An 18,594-nucleotide genomic window follows, 5' to 3' on the forward strand; every position below is an offset into this window, starting at 1 on the left:
TTCATGAAACTTTTCTGCAAAGCCAGATGAAGGATTGGGTCACCTAAGGAGGTATCTTGGGTTTTAATCTATAGAAGGAGCTAAAATACTGTTCATGGGGTTCTCAAGGCAAGAATACTGAAGTGGTTTGCCATTCCCTTCTCCAGTGGACCACATTCTATCAGAAGACTCTACACATGGACATCACCAGATGGTCAGCACCAAAATCAGATTGATTATATTCTTTGCAGCCAAAGATGGAGAAGCTCTATATAGTCAACAAAAACAAGACCAGGAGCTGACTGTGGCTCAGATCATGAACTCCTTATTTACCAAATTCAGACTCAAATTGAAGAAAGTAGGGAAAACCGCTAGACCATTCAGGTATGACCTTAATCAAATCCCTTATGATTATACAGTGGAAGTGAGAAATAGATTTAAGGGCCTAGCTGATAGATAGAGTACCTGATGAACTATGGAATGAGGTTCATGACATTGTACAGGAGACAGGGATCAAGACCATCCCCATGGAAAAGAAATGCAAAAAAGCAAAATGGCTGTCTGGGGAGGCCTTACAAATAGCTGTGAAAAGAAGAGAGGCAAAAAGCAAAGGAGAAAAGGAAAGATATAAGCATCTGAAGGCAGAGTTCCAGAGAATAGCAAGAAGAGATAAGAAAACCTTCTTCAGCGATCAATGCAAAGAAATAGAGGAAAACAACAGAATGGGAAAGACTAGAGATCTCTTCAAGAAAACTAGAGATACCAAGGGAGCATTTCATGCAAAGATGGGCTCAGTAAAGGACAGGAATGGTATGGACCTAACAGAAGCAGAAGATATTAAGAAGAGGTGGCAAGAATACACAGAAGAACTGTACAAAAAAGATCTTCACAACCCAGATAATCATGATGGTGCGATCTAGAGCCAGACATTCTGGAATGTGAAGTTAAGTGGGCCTTAGAAAGCATCGCTACGAACAAAGCTAGTGGAGGTGATGGAATTCCAGTGGAGCTATTTCAAATCCTGAAAGATGATGCTGTCAAAGTGCTGCATTCAATATGCCAGCAAATTTGGAAAACTCAGCAGTGGCCACAGGACTGGAAAAGGTCAGTTTTCATTCCAATCCCAAAGAAAGGCAATGCCAAAGAACACTCAAACTACCATACAATTGCACTCATCTCACATGCTAGTAAAGTAATGCTCAAAATTCTCCAAGCCAGGCTTCAGCAATACGGGAACCGTGAACTTCCTGATGTTCAAGCTGGCTTAAGAAAAGGCAGAGGAACCAGAGATCAAATTGCCAACATCCATTAAATCTTCAAAAAAGCAAGAGAGTTCCAGAAAAACATCTATTTCTGCTTTATTGACTATGCCAAAGCCTTTGACTGTGTGGATCACAATAAACTGTGGAAAATTCTTCAAGAGATGGGAATACCAGACCACTTGACCTACCTCTTGAGAAATCTGTATGCAGGTCAGGAAGCAGCAATTAGAACTGGACATGGAACAACAGACTGGTTCCAAGTAGGAAAAGGAGTACATCAAGGCTGTATATTGTCACCCTGCTTATTTAATTTATATGCAGAGTACATCATGAGAAATGCTGGACTGGAAGAAACATAAGCTGGAATCAAGATTGCCAGGAGAAATATCAATAACTTCAGATATGCAGATGACACCATCCTTATGGCAGAAAGTGAAGAGGAACACAAAAGCCTCTTGATGAAAGTGAAAGTGGAGAGTGAAAAAGTTGGCTTAAAGCTCAACATTCAGAAAACGAAGATCATGGCATCTGGTCCCATCACTTCATGGGAAATAAATGGGGAAACAGTGGAAACAGTGTCAGACTTTATTTTGGGGGGCTCCAAAATCACTGCAGATGGTGATTGTAGCCATGAAATTAAAAGACGCTTACTCCTTGGAAGAAAAGTTATGACCAACCTAGATAGCATATTCAAAAGCAGAGACATTACTTTGCCAACTAAGGTCCGTCTAGTCAAGGCTATGGTTTTTCCTGTGGTCATGTATGGATGTGAGAGCTGGACTGTGAAGAAGGCTGAGCACCAAAGAATTGAGCTTTTGAACTGTGGTGTTGGAGAAGACTCTTGAGAGTCCCTTGGACTGCAAGGAGATCCAACCGGTCCATTCTGAAGGAGATCAGCCCTGGGATTTCTTTGGAAGGAATGATGCTGAAGCTGAAACTCCAGTACTTTGGCCACCTGATGCGAAGAGTTGTCTCATTGGAAAAGACTCTGATGCTGGGAGGGATTGTGGGCAGGAGGAGAAGGGGACGACAGAGGATGAGATGGCTGGATGGCATCATGGACTCGAAGGATGTGAGTCTGAGTGAACTCCGGGAGATGGTGATGGACAGGGAGGCCTGGCGTGCTGCAATTCATGGGGTCGCAAAGAGTTGGACACGACTGAACGACTGAACTGAACTGAACTGAGGAGCTAAAATGTCATTGGCACACAGTTATTATAGAGAATATGAAGAAATGCAGATGATAGTGCTTTCTGGAATTATACTTTGATAAGCTGCTTGGGCTACAGAATGAATCCCTCCCTCCTAGTCTTCAAAAAACATCTTTGCCCAGTTACTGCACATCATAAACCACCTTCCACAGATGTCAGGCCAGCCAGTTAAGGGCTTAGCTTTGCAGAGTAGGCTCTGCACATTTGGACCTGAGGGGAGTTGCTCCGATCCCAGGGGGAGGGCTGAGCTGCCACCTGGGAGCCTACCTCTAGGTCCTTCCTCTGTGCTGGCAGCCTCTCCTCCACATAAATGTTGAAGAAATATTTAAATAATTCTGGTTGGAGGAAGAGCCAGATTGTTGGCTGGCCCTGGGTGCCCACATGCTCGGGTCTAACCCCCGTGATCTGCAGGCCTCCCTGACCCGACACACTGTCCACAGAGGAGCAAGAAGGGGCTGGCTGGCTGCTGTATGGGAACGCCGCCAGCACTGCTGGAGGCATTCTTTTAGCAGCTCATCCGTGGTCCTGCCCCTAGTCACGGTGCCTTTCACAACAGAGGAGATGACTGTGTCCCAAGATCTTGACTCTTCACAGTGTTCTAGTCCTCAATGTGTGTGTGGCAGGGGGCTTGAAGAATGAGGCCTCCTTGCCATTCCTTCCCTGCTGAGAGTTAAAAGGTATCTAGAATCCATCATCTGCATCTTAAAGTGGTTTTCCATTTATCCCCAGTGTCCTGACACGACTTTGTAAACTCCCATTTGCCCTCACCTGAGAGGATGAAACAGAATTTTATAGTTAATTGAAGGATACAAGATCTCTCTTGACAAACCAAGTTATTATTGTTGGTTTTTAAAATTGTGATTGGGTTAAATACTGGAAACTGGTAATATGAATAAAGTAAAATTTTATATTATAAAGGTTACCTTTCATGATTTAATGTTTCAAGAAATAACATTATTATTCTCAGTATATAATATGGTAATATAACAATACTCATCTGTTGATAGCGAATATCAAGCATAGAATTTAAAAAGAAAAAAGAGAAGTTAACTTTCTCCTAGGCCATCTTTAAATGTAAGCTTGGATTCAGGGATTTAAGTCACTTTGGAGCGCATGTCAAGACAGGTGTGGTATCCTCACCGCAATGACATTTCTTTTTTCTTTTTTTAAAACTTTTTATTTTGTATTGGGGTCTAGCTGAAAACAATATTGTGATAGCTTCAGATGGACAGCACAGGGACTCAGACATACATATACATGTATCCACTCTTCCCCACGCTCCCTTCCCACCCAGCAGGCCACGTAACATTGAGCAGAGTTCCCTGTGCTATACAGTAGGTCCTTGTTGGTTATCCACTTTAAACATGGCAGTGTGTACATGTCCATCCCAAACTCCTTAGCGATCCCTTCCCCCCGCTCCCGACCCCCAGCAACCATGAGTTCGTTCTCTAAGTCTGTGAGTCTGTTTCTGTTTTGTAAATAAGTTCATTCGTATCATTTCTTTTTAGATTCCACATATTAGGGATGTCACACGATATTTCTACTTTTCTGTCCGAACACTGGCATTTCTTTTCAGGTTTTGGAAAGGAGCTCTTTGAGTCTGATCTAGACCGAATCATGGAACACGTTGAAGCTGCCATGGACTTGGTTCCAGTCTTGAAAAAGGCTGACATCATCAGGATCGTCAACGGGCCCATCACCTATTCTCCTGACATTCTGCCTATGGTGGGGCCCCATCAGGGGGTCCGAAACTACTGGGTGGCTGTAGGTTTTGGGTGAGTATCTCAATGTAACTCAACATTGATTAGAGTTACGTATTTTAGAGAAGTCTTGCCCCATAATCTCAGGCCAAAAATGGAAAACGGGGGAGAGGCAGAGAGTTTTCTCCCTTTCATGAGCAATGACGTGAAAGGAATAAAAATTTTCAGTCTTAAAACTTTGACTTGCATAGGTTTGACAGATTTGTTCACAGAAGGGCAGTGATTTCCTGGAATTTTCTCTTTACATATTTCTTGCCACTTCCATTATTTATGTCTCCTTTCCTGCTGCAAAATGTTCAGATAAATGAATTTGCCCCACTTTTACACGGACGTTTTCATAACACAATATGACAAAGATAATTTAAAATATCAAATGTGTAATATATCTGATGCAGTGTTCACCATAATTTAAGTCGTAACTTAACAATTGTATCTTATTCTAGATATAAGACCCTTATCTGATACATGATTTGCAAAATTTTCCCCTTTCTGTGGGCTTCTAAATTTTCTTGATGATATCCTTTGAAGCACAAAATTTTTAATTTCTGTGAAGTCCAAAATGTGTATGTGTTTCTTTTTTTGAATGTACTTTTGATATCATATATAAGAAACTACTATTTAATCCAAGTTAATGAAGATTTATACCTTTATTTTTTTCTAAGAGTTTTATAGTTTTAACACTTACATTTAGGTCTTTAATCAATCTTGAGTTAATTTTTGTATGTGCTGTGAGGTAGGTACGCAGTTTGATTCTTTTGAGGATAGCCACCTGTCCCAGCATCACTTGTTGAAAGATTGCTCTTTACTCACTAAATAGCGTTGGCATCTGTGATGTCTTTTTTTCTGATGTTACTTCTGACACCAGCACTTAGTTCTCCAGTTCTCGGACACCAACTGAGTGTCCAACAGTTTCAATTCAAATCTGCTGCTCACTCTCAGAGTGCAGACCCCACTCGGTCTCACAAAACCATCCTCACTTCAGATGCCAGTTTCAGCTTCCAGGGATCACCTGTCCTTCTGACTGAATGGCTACAGATTTGGAGGTTCCTACAACCCCTCCTCAGTTTTGCTAATTCACTAGAATGACTCTCAGAACTCAAGAAAAACTTACTTGGTCTTACCTGCTTATTCTACAGAATGCCGCTCAGGAACAGTGCTTATGGAAGGGGAGCGCAGGGCAAGGTCCGGGAGGGAGGATCTGCTGCAGGGCCTTCGCGAGCCTCTCTGGTGCACCGTCTTCCTAGCTCCTCGGTGGATTCACCAACCCAAAGGCTCTTTGAACGCTGTGGTTTGGAAGTTGTTGTGAAATCTTCATGACATAGGCACAATGGATTAAAACCATCGATCACTGGTGATTAAACTTCTGGTGACCAGCCTCTATTCTGAAGCCTTCTGGTTCCCCTGCCCACTCTCCATGCAGCCAACTGTTAGCGCAGCATACAAAAGAATATAAATTCCAAAAGTCTTAGGAGTTCTATGCCAGGAACTGAGGACAAAGGCCAAATATTTATTTTTTTTTATTGTCCCACAGCATCCTTGTAAAAAATCAGTTTACCGTATAAGTTTGGATTTATTCCTGGACTTTCAATTTTATTCCATTAGTCTGTGTGTCTGTTCTTAGGCCAGTACCACGCTGCCTTGATCACGGTAGTTTTTCACTAAGTTCTGAAACGGGGAAATGTGACTCTTCCAACTTTATTCTTTTTCAGTATTGTTTTGTCTATTTGGGCTTCTTATATTTTTGCGTAACATTTAGGACCAGCTTGTCAATTTCTCTAAAGAAACCACCTAGGATTTCCATAGGGATTGCGTTTTTGTAGATCAGCTTGGGGAGTGCTTCCATCCTAACAATACTGAGTCTTGCGATTCACACACAAGGGATGCCTTCCATTTGTTTGTGTGCTGTGTGTGTGCTTAGTCACTCAGTTGTGTCTGACTCTTTGTGACCCCATGGACTGTAGCCCACTAGGCTCCTCTGACTATGGGGATTCTCCAGGCAAGAATACTGGAGTGGGTTGCCATGCCCTCCTCCAGGGGCTCCTACTAACCCAGGGATCACACTCAGGTCTTCTGCATTGCAGGTGGATTCTTTACCAGCTGAGCTACCAGGGAAGTCCATTTGTTTAGGACTTTTTAAAATTTCTTTCAATAGTGATTTGTAGTTATTAGAGTGTAAGTTTTGTACTTCTTTTGCAAAATTTATTCCTAAATATTTTTTTTTGATCCTGCAATTAACTGAATCACTGAATATTGATTTAGTCAATACATTTTGTGAATCATTGTTCTTTATCTATGAACAAACAGACAGTATACCTGGTCTCATGATATTTATACTTTAATAGAACACCTATTACTAAGGTAAGCAGGAAGTTGCTTTCTTTAGAACGCTAGTTACTTATCACCTAGACATTGTATCTGCTTGTGTGGGGTCGACATCCAGCTCTGATTGTTCTGAGTAATTTCCCCAGGTTGTAGACTCTGTGAGGTGAATGGGAAGGACAAATGGTAGGGACGGATCAAAGTGCCTCACTCTCTCTGACCAATCTGGCCTAACCCCAAAAGGGATTTTTGTTATTTAAAAGTTGAGATTGCTAAAATAGTTCTCACGAAACACCTTGGAATGCTTACGTCGACTGCCCCTTCCAGCTTATACCAGGGATCCCGTCCATGGTTCTGAAGGCCAGTGGTTTCCATATATGTGGCTGAGAACCAAAATCACCTGTTGTTGAGTCACTCAGTCGTGTCTGACTCTTTTGTGACCCCGTGGACTGTAGCCTGCCAGGCTCCTCTGTCCATGGGATTTTCCAGGCAAGAATACTGGAGTAGATTGCCGTTCCCTTCTCTAAGGGATCTTCCTAACCCAGGGATTAAACCTGAGTCTCCTGCATTGCAGGCGGATTCTTTGCCACTGAGCCACCGGGCTTGTTAAAAAGCAAAATCTCAACTCTGTTCTTAGTTGCATGTGTGTTTCATCCTTCTTTGCATCTTACCTATGAATTTCCTATTATTTGTCATTAGAATCCATGAAAGATGTGTTGAATTGGAAAACCAACAAGCCAACGTAATTCCCATACAACTCCCTTCTATAGATTCTGATTCAGTAGACTGGAGAGGGGCCCAGGGATCACATCTCAGTATTGTCTGTTATTCTAGTCCAAAGAATAGGTATTTGCAAACTGTCTGCAGATATGCCCGTGCTCATTTTCATTACTCTAGTCAAAGTTGTTTTACTTTTGTCCCAAATATAGCAAGTTCTCCTGCTTCTAGGTGACTAACACAGTGCTCCCCAGATGTTTAATGAGTTGTACTGAACTGAATCTAGTTATCTTGGCTTAGAACAGATTACAAACAGCAAATTTAAAGACAGGAGAGTGCGGTAAGATGTAATGCCTGACAGTTTAACAGTTATTATAAAAAAGCAGACACAAACACTCAGAAGGCATAGCAGCTGGGCCATGTAATAATGGGTTATGCAGATAAATGCTAGACATAGAAGAAAAGCCTAACTCTTCTTTCCTCATCAAGTTCCCTTTCACTTCCATGCTATATATTACTTCCTTATGAAAATCTTACCCATTGGGCAGAGGCATACTCTGTTGTTCGTTATACAAGGACCCAACAGCCACCGTGTATCACTTGCCTACTATATGCTTTAAAATGCCATGTCAATTAATTCTCCACCAGCACCGTAAAGTGTGCACGTGAGGAGACTAAAGCTCAGGGTCAACTTGCAAGGTCACACAACTGGTAGTGGCAGAACAAGAATTATACCCAGATCTCTCTTACTCTATGCATTTCACTCTCAATCACTCTGGGCTCTCAATAGATGTTTCATCCATCTCAACAGATGTGTTGTATGAGATTTTACATATAACTTAATAAGGGTTATAGGGCTAAAGTTTGTGGAAATTTCCTTTTTGCTGTGTTTAAAATGGATAACCAATAAGCACCTACTGTATAGCACATGGAACTCTGCTCAATGTTATGTGCCAGTCTGGATAGGAGTGGATTTGGGGGAGAATGGATACATATATATGTATGACTGACTCCCTTCTCTGTCCACTTGAAACAAATCACAACATTGTTAACCAGCTATACTCCAGTATAAAATAAAAACTTTGAAGTTTAAAAAAAAATACATTTTAACATAAAAATAAATAAATCGGTTATATTCAGGATTCACCTCAAGCAGCAGCACTCTGGCCTATTTATTTACTCATATGCATTGTTGAAAGATAAAGAACATGATGGTCTGGTAGTGAGTCCACACAAAACCAAAGCACAACCCTGGCTATGCCCAAGGAGTCTGCCAAGGATATAAATTCTGTTATGTGTATCTTGGCAGGAAAAAAAAAAAAAAGGACCCATTAAAGAAGTAAAGTCCAATAACAGAGTGTGTACTGGGGTCAGATGACTGAATTTGTATCCTAAATCTGCACTTTGTTGCAGTGTGACAGCCTTATTTAACTGCTGTGTGCAGGTTGGTTTTCTCACTGGTAAAATAGAGTTGCTAAAGCATAAATCAGCTGGTAGATGTTAGGGGGAAACTATGCCTGGTAAATGGTAAGCTCTCAGTGAATGCCAAAAGAACTTTATATAGTTTCAAGCCTTGTAAACAGTATCTCTAGCTCTCAAAAATGATAACAGTTGTAGTCAGACACTGGAACTGGTTAAGTGAATAAACAGTTTATGCAAAAAAAAAAAATAAATAAAAAATAAAAAAAAAACAGTTTATGCAAATAGTTCATAGTTATTTTAAGCATATCTTTAATTTTTTTTGCTTTCTTGATACTTAGTGAGATTGTGGGTGATTTGGATGAGCCAAATCAAGTCTCTTTTCAAAATTATCTAGAGAAGTATAAATTGCTATCTCTTTATCCTGCTTAGGAAATGTCCTTATAACAAATATAAGGAAATATATCATTATAACAAATGATATAAATCATTTTTATAAAACAGTAAAATTGGTATCTTGTAGAAAAAGGTAGTTAACATTTCCAGTCTTTGCTAAGGTCCTCCCATGTTTTTAGAAGCTTCAATACTGGCTAAGTAGTTGTCATCTGGGGTACTGGAATTTCTTGCATTTTGACGTTTGCTCATGTGGCTCCTTTTTGCTCCTAGTCCTCTCCCTGTGACTCGCTACTCATCTAATTCCTTGAAAGCTTCTGTTGACTTAAACCACAGATGAACCACCTGAGACTTTACCCACAAGAGTGAGTGGATAGAACCTCACATGGGTGATATCAAACCCTGATTCCTCCATCTGATATAAAATTACTTGCCACTTATGTTCTTGGTCTTTTAAAAAATAATTATTCATTTGATTTTGCCTGCGCTTGGTCTTCACTGCTTCATGGGCTCTTTTTCTGGTTGCAGCACGTGGAGGCGACCCTGGTTGTGGTGCACAGGATTCTCGTTGCGGTGCTTCTCTTGTTGAGGAGCAGGGGCTCTAGGGCACACAGGCGTCCGTAGTTGCAGCTTCAGGCTCTAGAGCACAGGCTCAATAGATGCGGCTATGCCGTTCTGTGCTTAGTCACTCAGTCGCGTCCGACTCTCTGCAATCCCATGGACTATAGCCCACCAGGCTCCTCTGTCCATGGGGATTCTCCAGGCAAGAATACTACAGTGGGTTGCCTTGCCTTCTTCCAGAGGATCTTCCCAAGCCCAGGATTGAACCCAGGTCTCCCCTTTGCAGGAGGATTCTTTACCTTCTGAGCCACCCACTGGGCGTAATTGCTCTCCAGCTCTGCCTAGGATCTACAGGCATGCTCCCTGATCTTAGCTGCTTCCCAGATCAGGCGTCGAACCTGTATCTCCTGCATTGGCAGGTGGATTCTTCACCACTGAGCCACCAGGGAAGCCTGTGTTTTTCTAAAGTATCTTCATGTGGATATAGAAACAAGCTAATCCTCCATACCGAGTGACTCATTGGTTGCGAAATACAGGAGCCATTGTTTCTCCCCTTCTTCCCCACAAGTCCTTGGGTGACTGCCTCTTGTCTGTGTGCCTCTGTGGTAATGGCCCAAGTATTTGTACATAGGTCATTGCTAAAGGGACCCAAACTAAACTGAGTCTGAGAAGGGATAGATGTACCACACCAGAGTGCACATATTTCTCTTGCAAGATTCCTATTAGTGAGAATAATCATAGCTCAAGATAAGGTACCAAGCACATCTGCCTGTGTGCTTCCTTGCCTCTATTTTCCTAGAGTGAGATCCTTACTAGCTAAGTGTCATAGGCTATTTTACAGACATGCTTAAACTTTTTTTTTTTTTGAGGAAAAAGATTATAAAGATTATGTTGAATATGTTGATTGTGTGTTCTGAATAGCCTAGAACACTCCAGCTTTGAGGCCTTGTGAAATATTTGGACATGTTTCATTGCTGGGAAGTAATACGTGTTAATAACAGGGTATTTATTTCTATATTTGAAAGATACGGCATAATCCATGCTGGTGGGGTTGGGAAATATCTCAGTGACTGGATCCTGCACGGAGAACCACCTTTTGATCTGATAGAATTGGATCCCAATCGCTATGGCAAATGGACAACAACTGAGTACACCGAGGCCAAAGCAAGGGAGTCTTACGGATTCAACAATATTGGTAAGGTGCAAATTTACTGCTGTCTGTGAAGTTCAGAATTGTCTGTCTGTTCAGAACTGACTTACAGCACCTCTGACTCTAGATGCTTTTTATTCTGTGCATCATTGGGGAATGGTTAGGGTGTCTAAAAAGCATATGCTTCTAAAACAAAAAAGGAATCTATGTGAATATATGTCTTTAATGTGAGGAATGCATCAGTGATTTTACCTTTTAAACCTATTTTTACTTTACCTTTGATGATCATTATAAATGATGGTTTTGGTTTCTTGAAAATGTAAATTTAATATGTATTATTATATATGCTTATGTATTAAGCTTATATATGTTTATTTTACATATGTGCTATGTGTATGTGTCTATATATATATATATATATATATAGCTTCTGGATTTTAAGAAGCTGTGTTTTCCATTTTCTGAATCCCTTCAGAATACTTTGTAGTTTGGTTCTATGTTATTTAGGGTATGGTTTTTCCTTTTTTCAGTTGGTTATCCTAAAGAAGAACGATTTGCTGGGAGGCCAACTCAGCGAGTCAGTGGGCTTTATAAAACCCTGGAGTCTAAGTGTTCCATGGGGTTCCATGCAGGATGGGAGCAGCCACACTGGTTCTACAAACCAGGCCAGGACCCTGGGTACAGGTAAATGAGTGGCTTAACCTACCCGTGGCTCTGACTGCAAAGTGAACTTTGAGAGTGGGATGGAGGGACCCTAGAGAAGCCCCATATCCCCCACACTGGCTCTACAAACCAGGCCAGGACCCTGGGTACAGGTAAATGAGTGACTTAGCCTACCTGTGGCTCTGACTGCAGAATGAACTCTGGGATTGGGGAGGAGGGACCCCAGAGAAGCATCATATCCTCCTCCCACCCCTTCACTCTACCTTATTCCAAACAGCATTGAGCCTTTTTCCATAAAAATAATTTCTGTGCAGTGGAGGCCTTAGTTTATCCCATGGGACACTGGCCCACATTAAGGACCCATGTCGCCTTGAGAAACCTACAATCGGCCCAAGTGAAGCCTCTGCTTGGGATTTTCCAACTGCTCAGAGGAACCTTTCCCACCCTCTCCAAATCCCCTTTATTTGGCTTTTCAAGGTTTACCTTGATTTAAGATGCCTGGTCAAATCACATAGTATGAAAACAATATGGAAATATGGATTTTCTGTTTATAAGGGAATAGCTGAAAGCTACTGCTTTCTAATGTGTGTGCAATGAATTATGCAAATTATATGCACTGTTGATAAACTAGGGGAAAAGGTCATTTACTTACTATTTTAGGTTAAGCTAAAACATAAAGCATATAACTGAAACAGTTCTCTTTTATAGTACTTGGATTGCATACCATCCTTTTATTTAGGATTAATAATGATTATATACTTTTTTCTCATGAGAAGACACAAACCAAGAGAAAGCAAGTTTTCAAGTTGTTACCTTTTTTTGACTGTTACTTTGCTTATTTAAGCAGATTTTGATGTCTACTTTACAATCAGACCTAAATGGTTCAAAGTATAGCAGTGGGCCAATTGTTGATTAATGAATTTGGACTCTGTAGTCAGCCAACGGAGATCACCTGGGGACAAAATACTGGCTTGGTTTTTTTTTCCTAAGTGACCCAGATAAATGCCAGATCTATTCTTCATGTTGTACTATTTGGACCCGGCCTGTTTTTTCTACTATTTTAATAATTAAACCACTGAAAACATATCCTCCTCTGAAGTTAAAATACCACATGAATAGTCTACTCCGTAAAGTAGAAAGGCCCTTGCATAATGAGTCAGTAGACCTTTGCTCCAGGCCCCACTCTGTCATTAACTAGTACAAAGGCCTCGGAAGTCACTTTGTGCCTTTTCTCTAAAAATGGAAGATATTGGGCCAGACGGTTGCTTACTGCAGGTGGCCAGCATGAGCGTCACGTGGGAGCTTGTTAGATGGCAGCACCTGGTGCCCTCCCCAGACCTGCTGCATCAGAATCTGTAACAAGTGCAAGTGACGTATTTACAGAAACACTTGAGAAGCACCAGACAAGATAGCTCTACCCCTCATATATTCTGATTTATGTCCCCCCAATTAGTATTTTAAAAATACTCCACCAGGTGATTCTGATACGTAACAAGGTTGACACCTAAAGGACTGGGTGACTTTTAAGCTCTTTTTAAAACCTGAGAGCCCACATAGCCTACCTTATTGTCTAGTTAATTAATACTTCATTCACTGTGAAATAGGTCAAGGGATAGATGAGTAACTTAAAAAATCAGTTTCCAGGATATGACTTGTAGAACAGGTGGCATTTTTCCCCCAAATGAAAATGTCTGGACAAGTAGGACTTGTTAGGGCTTCTCGGGTGTCTCAGGTAAAGAATCCAGTTGCCATTGCAGGAGATCCAAGACACACATTTGATCCCTGGGTGAGGAAGAGTCTCTGGAGCAGGAATCTGGAGAGGCAAGCCACTCCAGTATTCTTGCCTGGAAAATTCCGTGGACAGAGGAGCCTCATGGGCTACAGTCCATGGGGTCACAAAGAGTCGGACATGACTGAGCACACAAAGTTTATAAAAATATTCTTATTCTGAATTTTTTTGAAAACAAATAACTTGTTTTGTGTTTCAGGCCAAGTTTTCACCGCACAAACTGGTTTGAGCCTGTGGGCTCTGAGTATCAACAGGTTATGCAAAGAGTAGGGGTGATTGACCTGTCACCGTTTGGCAAGTTTAACATCAAAGGCCAAGACTCCATTAGATTGTTGGACCACCTCTTTGCAAATGTTATTCCCAAGGTAAATAACAGTATAGGGATAGGGGTATAAGGTCCAGGATCCTGGCCTGCTTAATTTTCTATCCCCTCATTTTCAAAAAACCAATGTGTTATTTCAGTTCACCTAATGATTTCTGTATGAACATGAGAATTCTTCAACTAGTGAAGGGCATTCTAGCTAATTTTCAAATTTAAATTTTTGTTGACTGGATTATTATCTAAGGATCATATGGCTGTGTTTAATTGTGTCAACAGGAACCCCAGGTTGGTTGAAATGTAATTTTTATGATCAGTAATTATAATGATCATTTAAACTGAAAACTTCAAAATGAATGGGTTTAGGTTTACAGATAGTTCACACAATTGATATAAAAGATTCAGATGTCTTACATTGTTGACATCCACATTTTTGTTTCCATGTGGGATTGAAAGGATACATAAGATTTTATTTTTTTCTGTAGGTGGGTTTTACAAATATAAGTCACATGTTAACACCAAAAGGTCGAGTATATGCTGAGTTGACTGTCTCTCACCAGTCTCCTGGGGAGTTTCTATTAGTAACTGGTTCTGGATCAGAACTCCATGATCTTAGGTAAGTGTACACATCCTAAGAAAACTATATGCATTAAGACTGATCCAGTCTTGCACCAAGGGTACTTATGTTTTGTGGGCTTTTTAAATCAGTAATTGAAAACACAACTTAAATCTTTAAACTTTATTGTTTTAAATAAATGTCATGTCTTTCATAGAAAATTACTCAAGTGAGGGTCCCTATAACCATGCCTCTCCCAAAGGTAAAGTAAACCAGTGGGTTTACTGGTTCTAATAATATTAACTCCTATTTATTAGGGATCACTCATATGTCAGAACTGCTTTTACACATTATCTCAGTAAGTTCTTTTAGTAGATTTATCTGCAGAGTGTTTATTATGCCCATTTTCAGGTGAGGAAACTGAAGTTTGGGTTAAAGTGACCTGCTCGAGTTAATCTTGTTGATTCTGATGCTCACATTTGGTTCATGTCAGTGTGTTGCCTCTGGGGTTTTCTTCTTTTTTCTTTTCCATATTTGTGCTTCCTGGCCCATCGCTGTGTTGAAATCATTGATTTGCCAACTCTGTCCTTCACATAAATCTTCAGCCTACTATTTAGTCTACTCTAAAATACATTGTCTTTAGTATTTCAAAAATATTTGGAATATTGTTGCTTGATAAACCTCTTACTCCAACAGACTCTCACTCTAGTTGTAAGGTGATGCAAATTCCATCCTCCTATCCAAGATACGTTAAGAGCCATCTTAGTCACTTAGCTTTGTGTCAGTCCAGATGATCATTTTATGACAGACTTGTGTAGCTCCAGGGACTGCTCAGTAAATTGTAAGCAAACCTTCTCACTGGCTTCCAATCAAGACTCAGAAATTGAAACCAGTCTTTAGAGTTTTAATCTTCTCCTTGCGATTGTCAAAGCAAGCATGTGTCTGGTGGCAGGCACTTTATTAACCTTTAGCAGCGCAATTGTGTCTCCTATGTATGGGTATTAGAGAAAATTTGGATTTAAATTAACTTCCCAAGATGGACTCATTAGTTTAAATGCAGTAAGGCTGTCACTGTTTGAAAAAATTTTGTGGCAGAGCTTATTTAAATGGAAGAATCCTTCTGTAATGTGAAAAATCACCCACATATTTGTAAGTGAGTAGCTTAAAAAGAATCCTTTACTATCTCTGAGACTCAGTTTCCTCAAATTTCAAAATTTGTTGATTATATGAAATGACACTCTAGGGATTTTCTGGTAATTTTAAACACACGGTATATTTCAGAGAAATAATCTGTTACCAACATGTGTTATTCCAGCAAGATTTAACACAGTGTTTATGAATCTCAAATGCAGATGGATTGAGGAAGAGGCAATCAAAGGTGGATGTGATGTTGAAATTAAAAACGTAACTGATGAGCTTGGAGTCCTTGGTGTCGCAGGGCCATATTCAAGAAAGGTCCTACAGAAACTGACCTCTGAAGAGCTTAGTGATAATGTTTTCAAGTTTCTTCAAACCAAGTCTTTAAAGGTGTCCAACATTCCTGTCACTGCTATCAGGATATCTTATACTGGTAAGAACTGGAAAACAACCGAGAGTAAGTCTCTAAAATTTAGAAGCACCCGGAAATGTGTGCATACACACATGTTCAGCCTCTCCAGTGTAACTCTGAAGGACGATTTCTCCTGCCCAGGTCTTCGGACAATTCTGTTTATTCACTCCGAGTCTGAGAAAGTCATTCTGCAGATTTCCAATTGTTCCAGGCCCATAGCTAGCTGCCTACCATTCAGAAAGGTAGGTGAGAAAGTGCAAAGAGGGTAGTTGTTGGAACAGCTGGAAGGGATGACAGGATGTTCAGGCCAGCTGATTCGGTGTTGTTGTTCAGTTGCGCAGCCGTGTCTGACACTGTGACCCCAGTGGGGTCACCCACAGTGACCAGTGTGGACTGCATGCACACGCCAGGCCTCCCTGTCCCTCACCATCTCCTGGAGCTGCTCAAACTCATGTCCATCAAGTCGGTGATGCCGTCCAACCATCTCGTCCTCTGTCACCCCCTTCTCCCGCCCTCAATCTTTCCCAGCACCAGCGTCTTTTCTAAATGAGTTGGCTGTTCACATCAGGTGGCCAAAATATTGGAGCTTCAGCTTCAGCATCAGTCCTTCAGTGAATATTCAGGATTGATTTCCTTTAGGATTGATTCCATGTGGGAGAATTCAAAGTGGTCTCCCTCAGAGAACATCTTGAATGTGTCAGGCACTGCCCTTAAAGCATTACCACTGTTCATCTTTCTTTCTAAGTGCGTTAGAGAAGTCTTCCTTGCCACTAATGGCATGTAGCAGGTACTAGAAACAGAGAAGAATGAATGCTCTCCAGTTCCCCACTGCTTCTCTGGGCTGCCTCCTAACCTCCTCTAGACACCTTGTCCCTTTGCCGGAGTGCTAGGCGCCCAGCATTCACTCGGGTAGGCGGTGCTCGTGTCCTGGAGAAGCACCACATCGTTAGCCTTCCGCGTGGGGCACAAGACGAGCACACGGTATAAAGGCCGTAGCTCTTCCCTAGGCTTCTCTTTTCCCCATCCTCCCTCCACCCAACCTCGGAAAACTGGCGACCAGAATAAAACATAAGCAAAGTAAAAAATAAGCCGACTCTTTGAGTTGGGTTTCATTTTCTTTTCTTTTTTGCCTGGGGTTCTAATGGTGAATGAAATGACCAAGTAGGGGAGAAGGAGGAAGTGGGGGCCATTAGAGGCTCTGGCTATCCCACAGTGAGGAACATCCGAATAATTGTCATCAGTGGCCTGTATGTTTAAGCCTTGCCATCTGGGGCCAAGGAGTTGGGGTTGAGGTGTTTAAACCTTGAACTCCTTATCTTGATCAACTTTGCCATGATAATTCCTCACTTAACATTATGAAGCCAAGGTGAGAGGTTAAGAGTAAGTCCTGAATTACCATCTGTCTGAGTTGTCTTAAATGCTGCTCTGTGTGTGTGGGGGTGGGGCAGTATTGGGCCCAGAAACATCTGTTATATGGCAGGCTCCTTTGCAGTGCGGCTTGGCTGCAACTTTTTTGGCAACCGAGCTTTTATCACTCTACAGTGTCTATTTTGCAGAAGTGGAACCTCTCATTTGTTGATGTGTTTTAGCTAATGCACATTAGACCTAGTGATTGTCATACTTACTCTGGTGTGGCCCTTGTGGGTGTATTTCAGGTGAGCTGGGTTGGGAGCTGTACCACAGACAAGAAGATTCTGCAGCGCTTTACGATGCTATCATGAATGCAGGCCAGGAGGAGGGAATTGACAATTTTGGAACCTATGCCATGAATGCCTTAAGACTGGAGAAAGCTTTCAGAGCCTGGGGGTTAGAGGTTTGAAATGCTATCATCTTTATGAAAATTTTACATGTGTTGTATCTGATTTTTATGCAAGGGTTAGTTTAACTGTGTTAACATTGGCTCTGACTATAAGAGAAAGAATGTATTGTAAGAAAAAAAAATTTTTTTTTTTTTTTTTTTGCCACATTGGACAGCATGCCAAATCTTAGTTCCCTGACCAGAGCTGGAATCCACACCACCTGCAGTGGAAGCATGGAGTCCTAACCACTGGACCACCAGGGAAGTCCTGAAAACTTGATTTAATTAGGGACAAAGGTTTTTTCCCCTCAATTTCCCAGTTACAAATTCAGGGGAACTGTGATGTAATGTTTATTCTGCCTTAATTCCCCTTGCTTGGCAGAGAGCCCTGGACATCTGTCTCTGTGTGCTGACTTTGGCTGCCCCAAGGGAGCCTGTCTACCCCCATGGGATTTGAGGATCATCTTTCAAAATTCTTCCTTCTCTTCTGTCATATTGTCTATCATCATTTCCTTCTTATTCTGCACCTTTTGGGGAAGTAACAACAAAAGCTGTCTTTCTGAGGGGCAAGGTTGGTGGTCTGGAATGTGCCGGTCCAGCCCACACCCATCATTAATAATGAGAACTCAGGGTTTCTATTTGTGTAGTTACACACAATTTTCATAGGCATGATGTCATCTACCTGCTCAGCTCTCCCTGAAGAGGGTATTATTGGTGATTCTTGGGCAAGGAGGTGGGAGTTACACACACAGTCACACTAAGACACAATAAACAACTTGGTCCAGATTGCACAGAAGTGTCCAAACAGTGGTTCAAACTCTGTTCTCTTATTTTATCTCCAACTATCTTTGGATCTCAATTTTCTCAGGTCTGCTAGTTGTTTTCTTGGAATGCATTGAGGTTTTAGGTATGAGAGCTTAGATAAGGGACCTTTGTAAAGGGTGTACTTCAGGGTATGGTCTCTGGGGTTTGAATGTATCCTCTACCACATATTATGTGGCCTTAACCCTCCAGAGACTTCACTTCTCTGTAAGAGAGAGAGTCTTTATCCTACAGAGTTATTGTCAAGATTAGGTAGTCCGCAAAGTGCCTAGGACATAAAGTGTGAATTTGAGGGCAAAGTGGGTTTGAAAGCACAGGCAGGGTCCC

The 18,594-nt window shown here is 41.4% G+C and overlaps 1 protein-coding gene across 1 annotated transcript in view; it reads left to right on the top strand.

The window, feature by feature from the left end:
* DMGDH (dimethylglycine dehydrogenase) overlaps positions 1 to 18,594 on the top strand; it is an 82,513-nt gene that overhangs the window by 24,303 nt on the left and 39,616 nt on the right. Inside the window, exons 7-13 of the mRNA XM_040225903.1 lie at positions 4,029 to 4,227; positions 10,647 to 10,816; positions 11,302 to 11,455; positions 13,423 to 13,588; positions 14,028 to 14,158; positions 15,451 to 15,668; positions 17,303 to 17,460. Of these exons, the coding sequence (XP_040081837.1) occupies positions 4,029 to 4,227; positions 10,647 to 10,816; positions 11,302 to 11,455; positions 13,423 to 13,588; positions 14,028 to 14,158; positions 15,451 to 15,668; positions 17,303 to 17,460 (1,196 nt within the window). The remainder of the gene's footprint in view (positions 1 to 4,028; positions 4,228 to 10,646; positions 10,817 to 11,301; positions 11,456 to 13,422; positions 13,589 to 14,027; positions 14,159 to 15,450; positions 15,669 to 17,302; positions 17,461 to 18,594) is intronic.

Source organism: Oryx dammah, unplaced genomic scaffold (assembly GCF_014754425.2).
Source record: "Oryx dammah isolate SB20612 unplaced genomic scaffold, SCBI_Odam_1.1 HiC_scaffold_26, whole genome shotgun sequence".
NCBI classification, from domain to species: Eukaryota; Metazoa; Chordata; class Mammalia; order Artiodactyla; family Bovidae; genus Oryx; species Oryx dammah.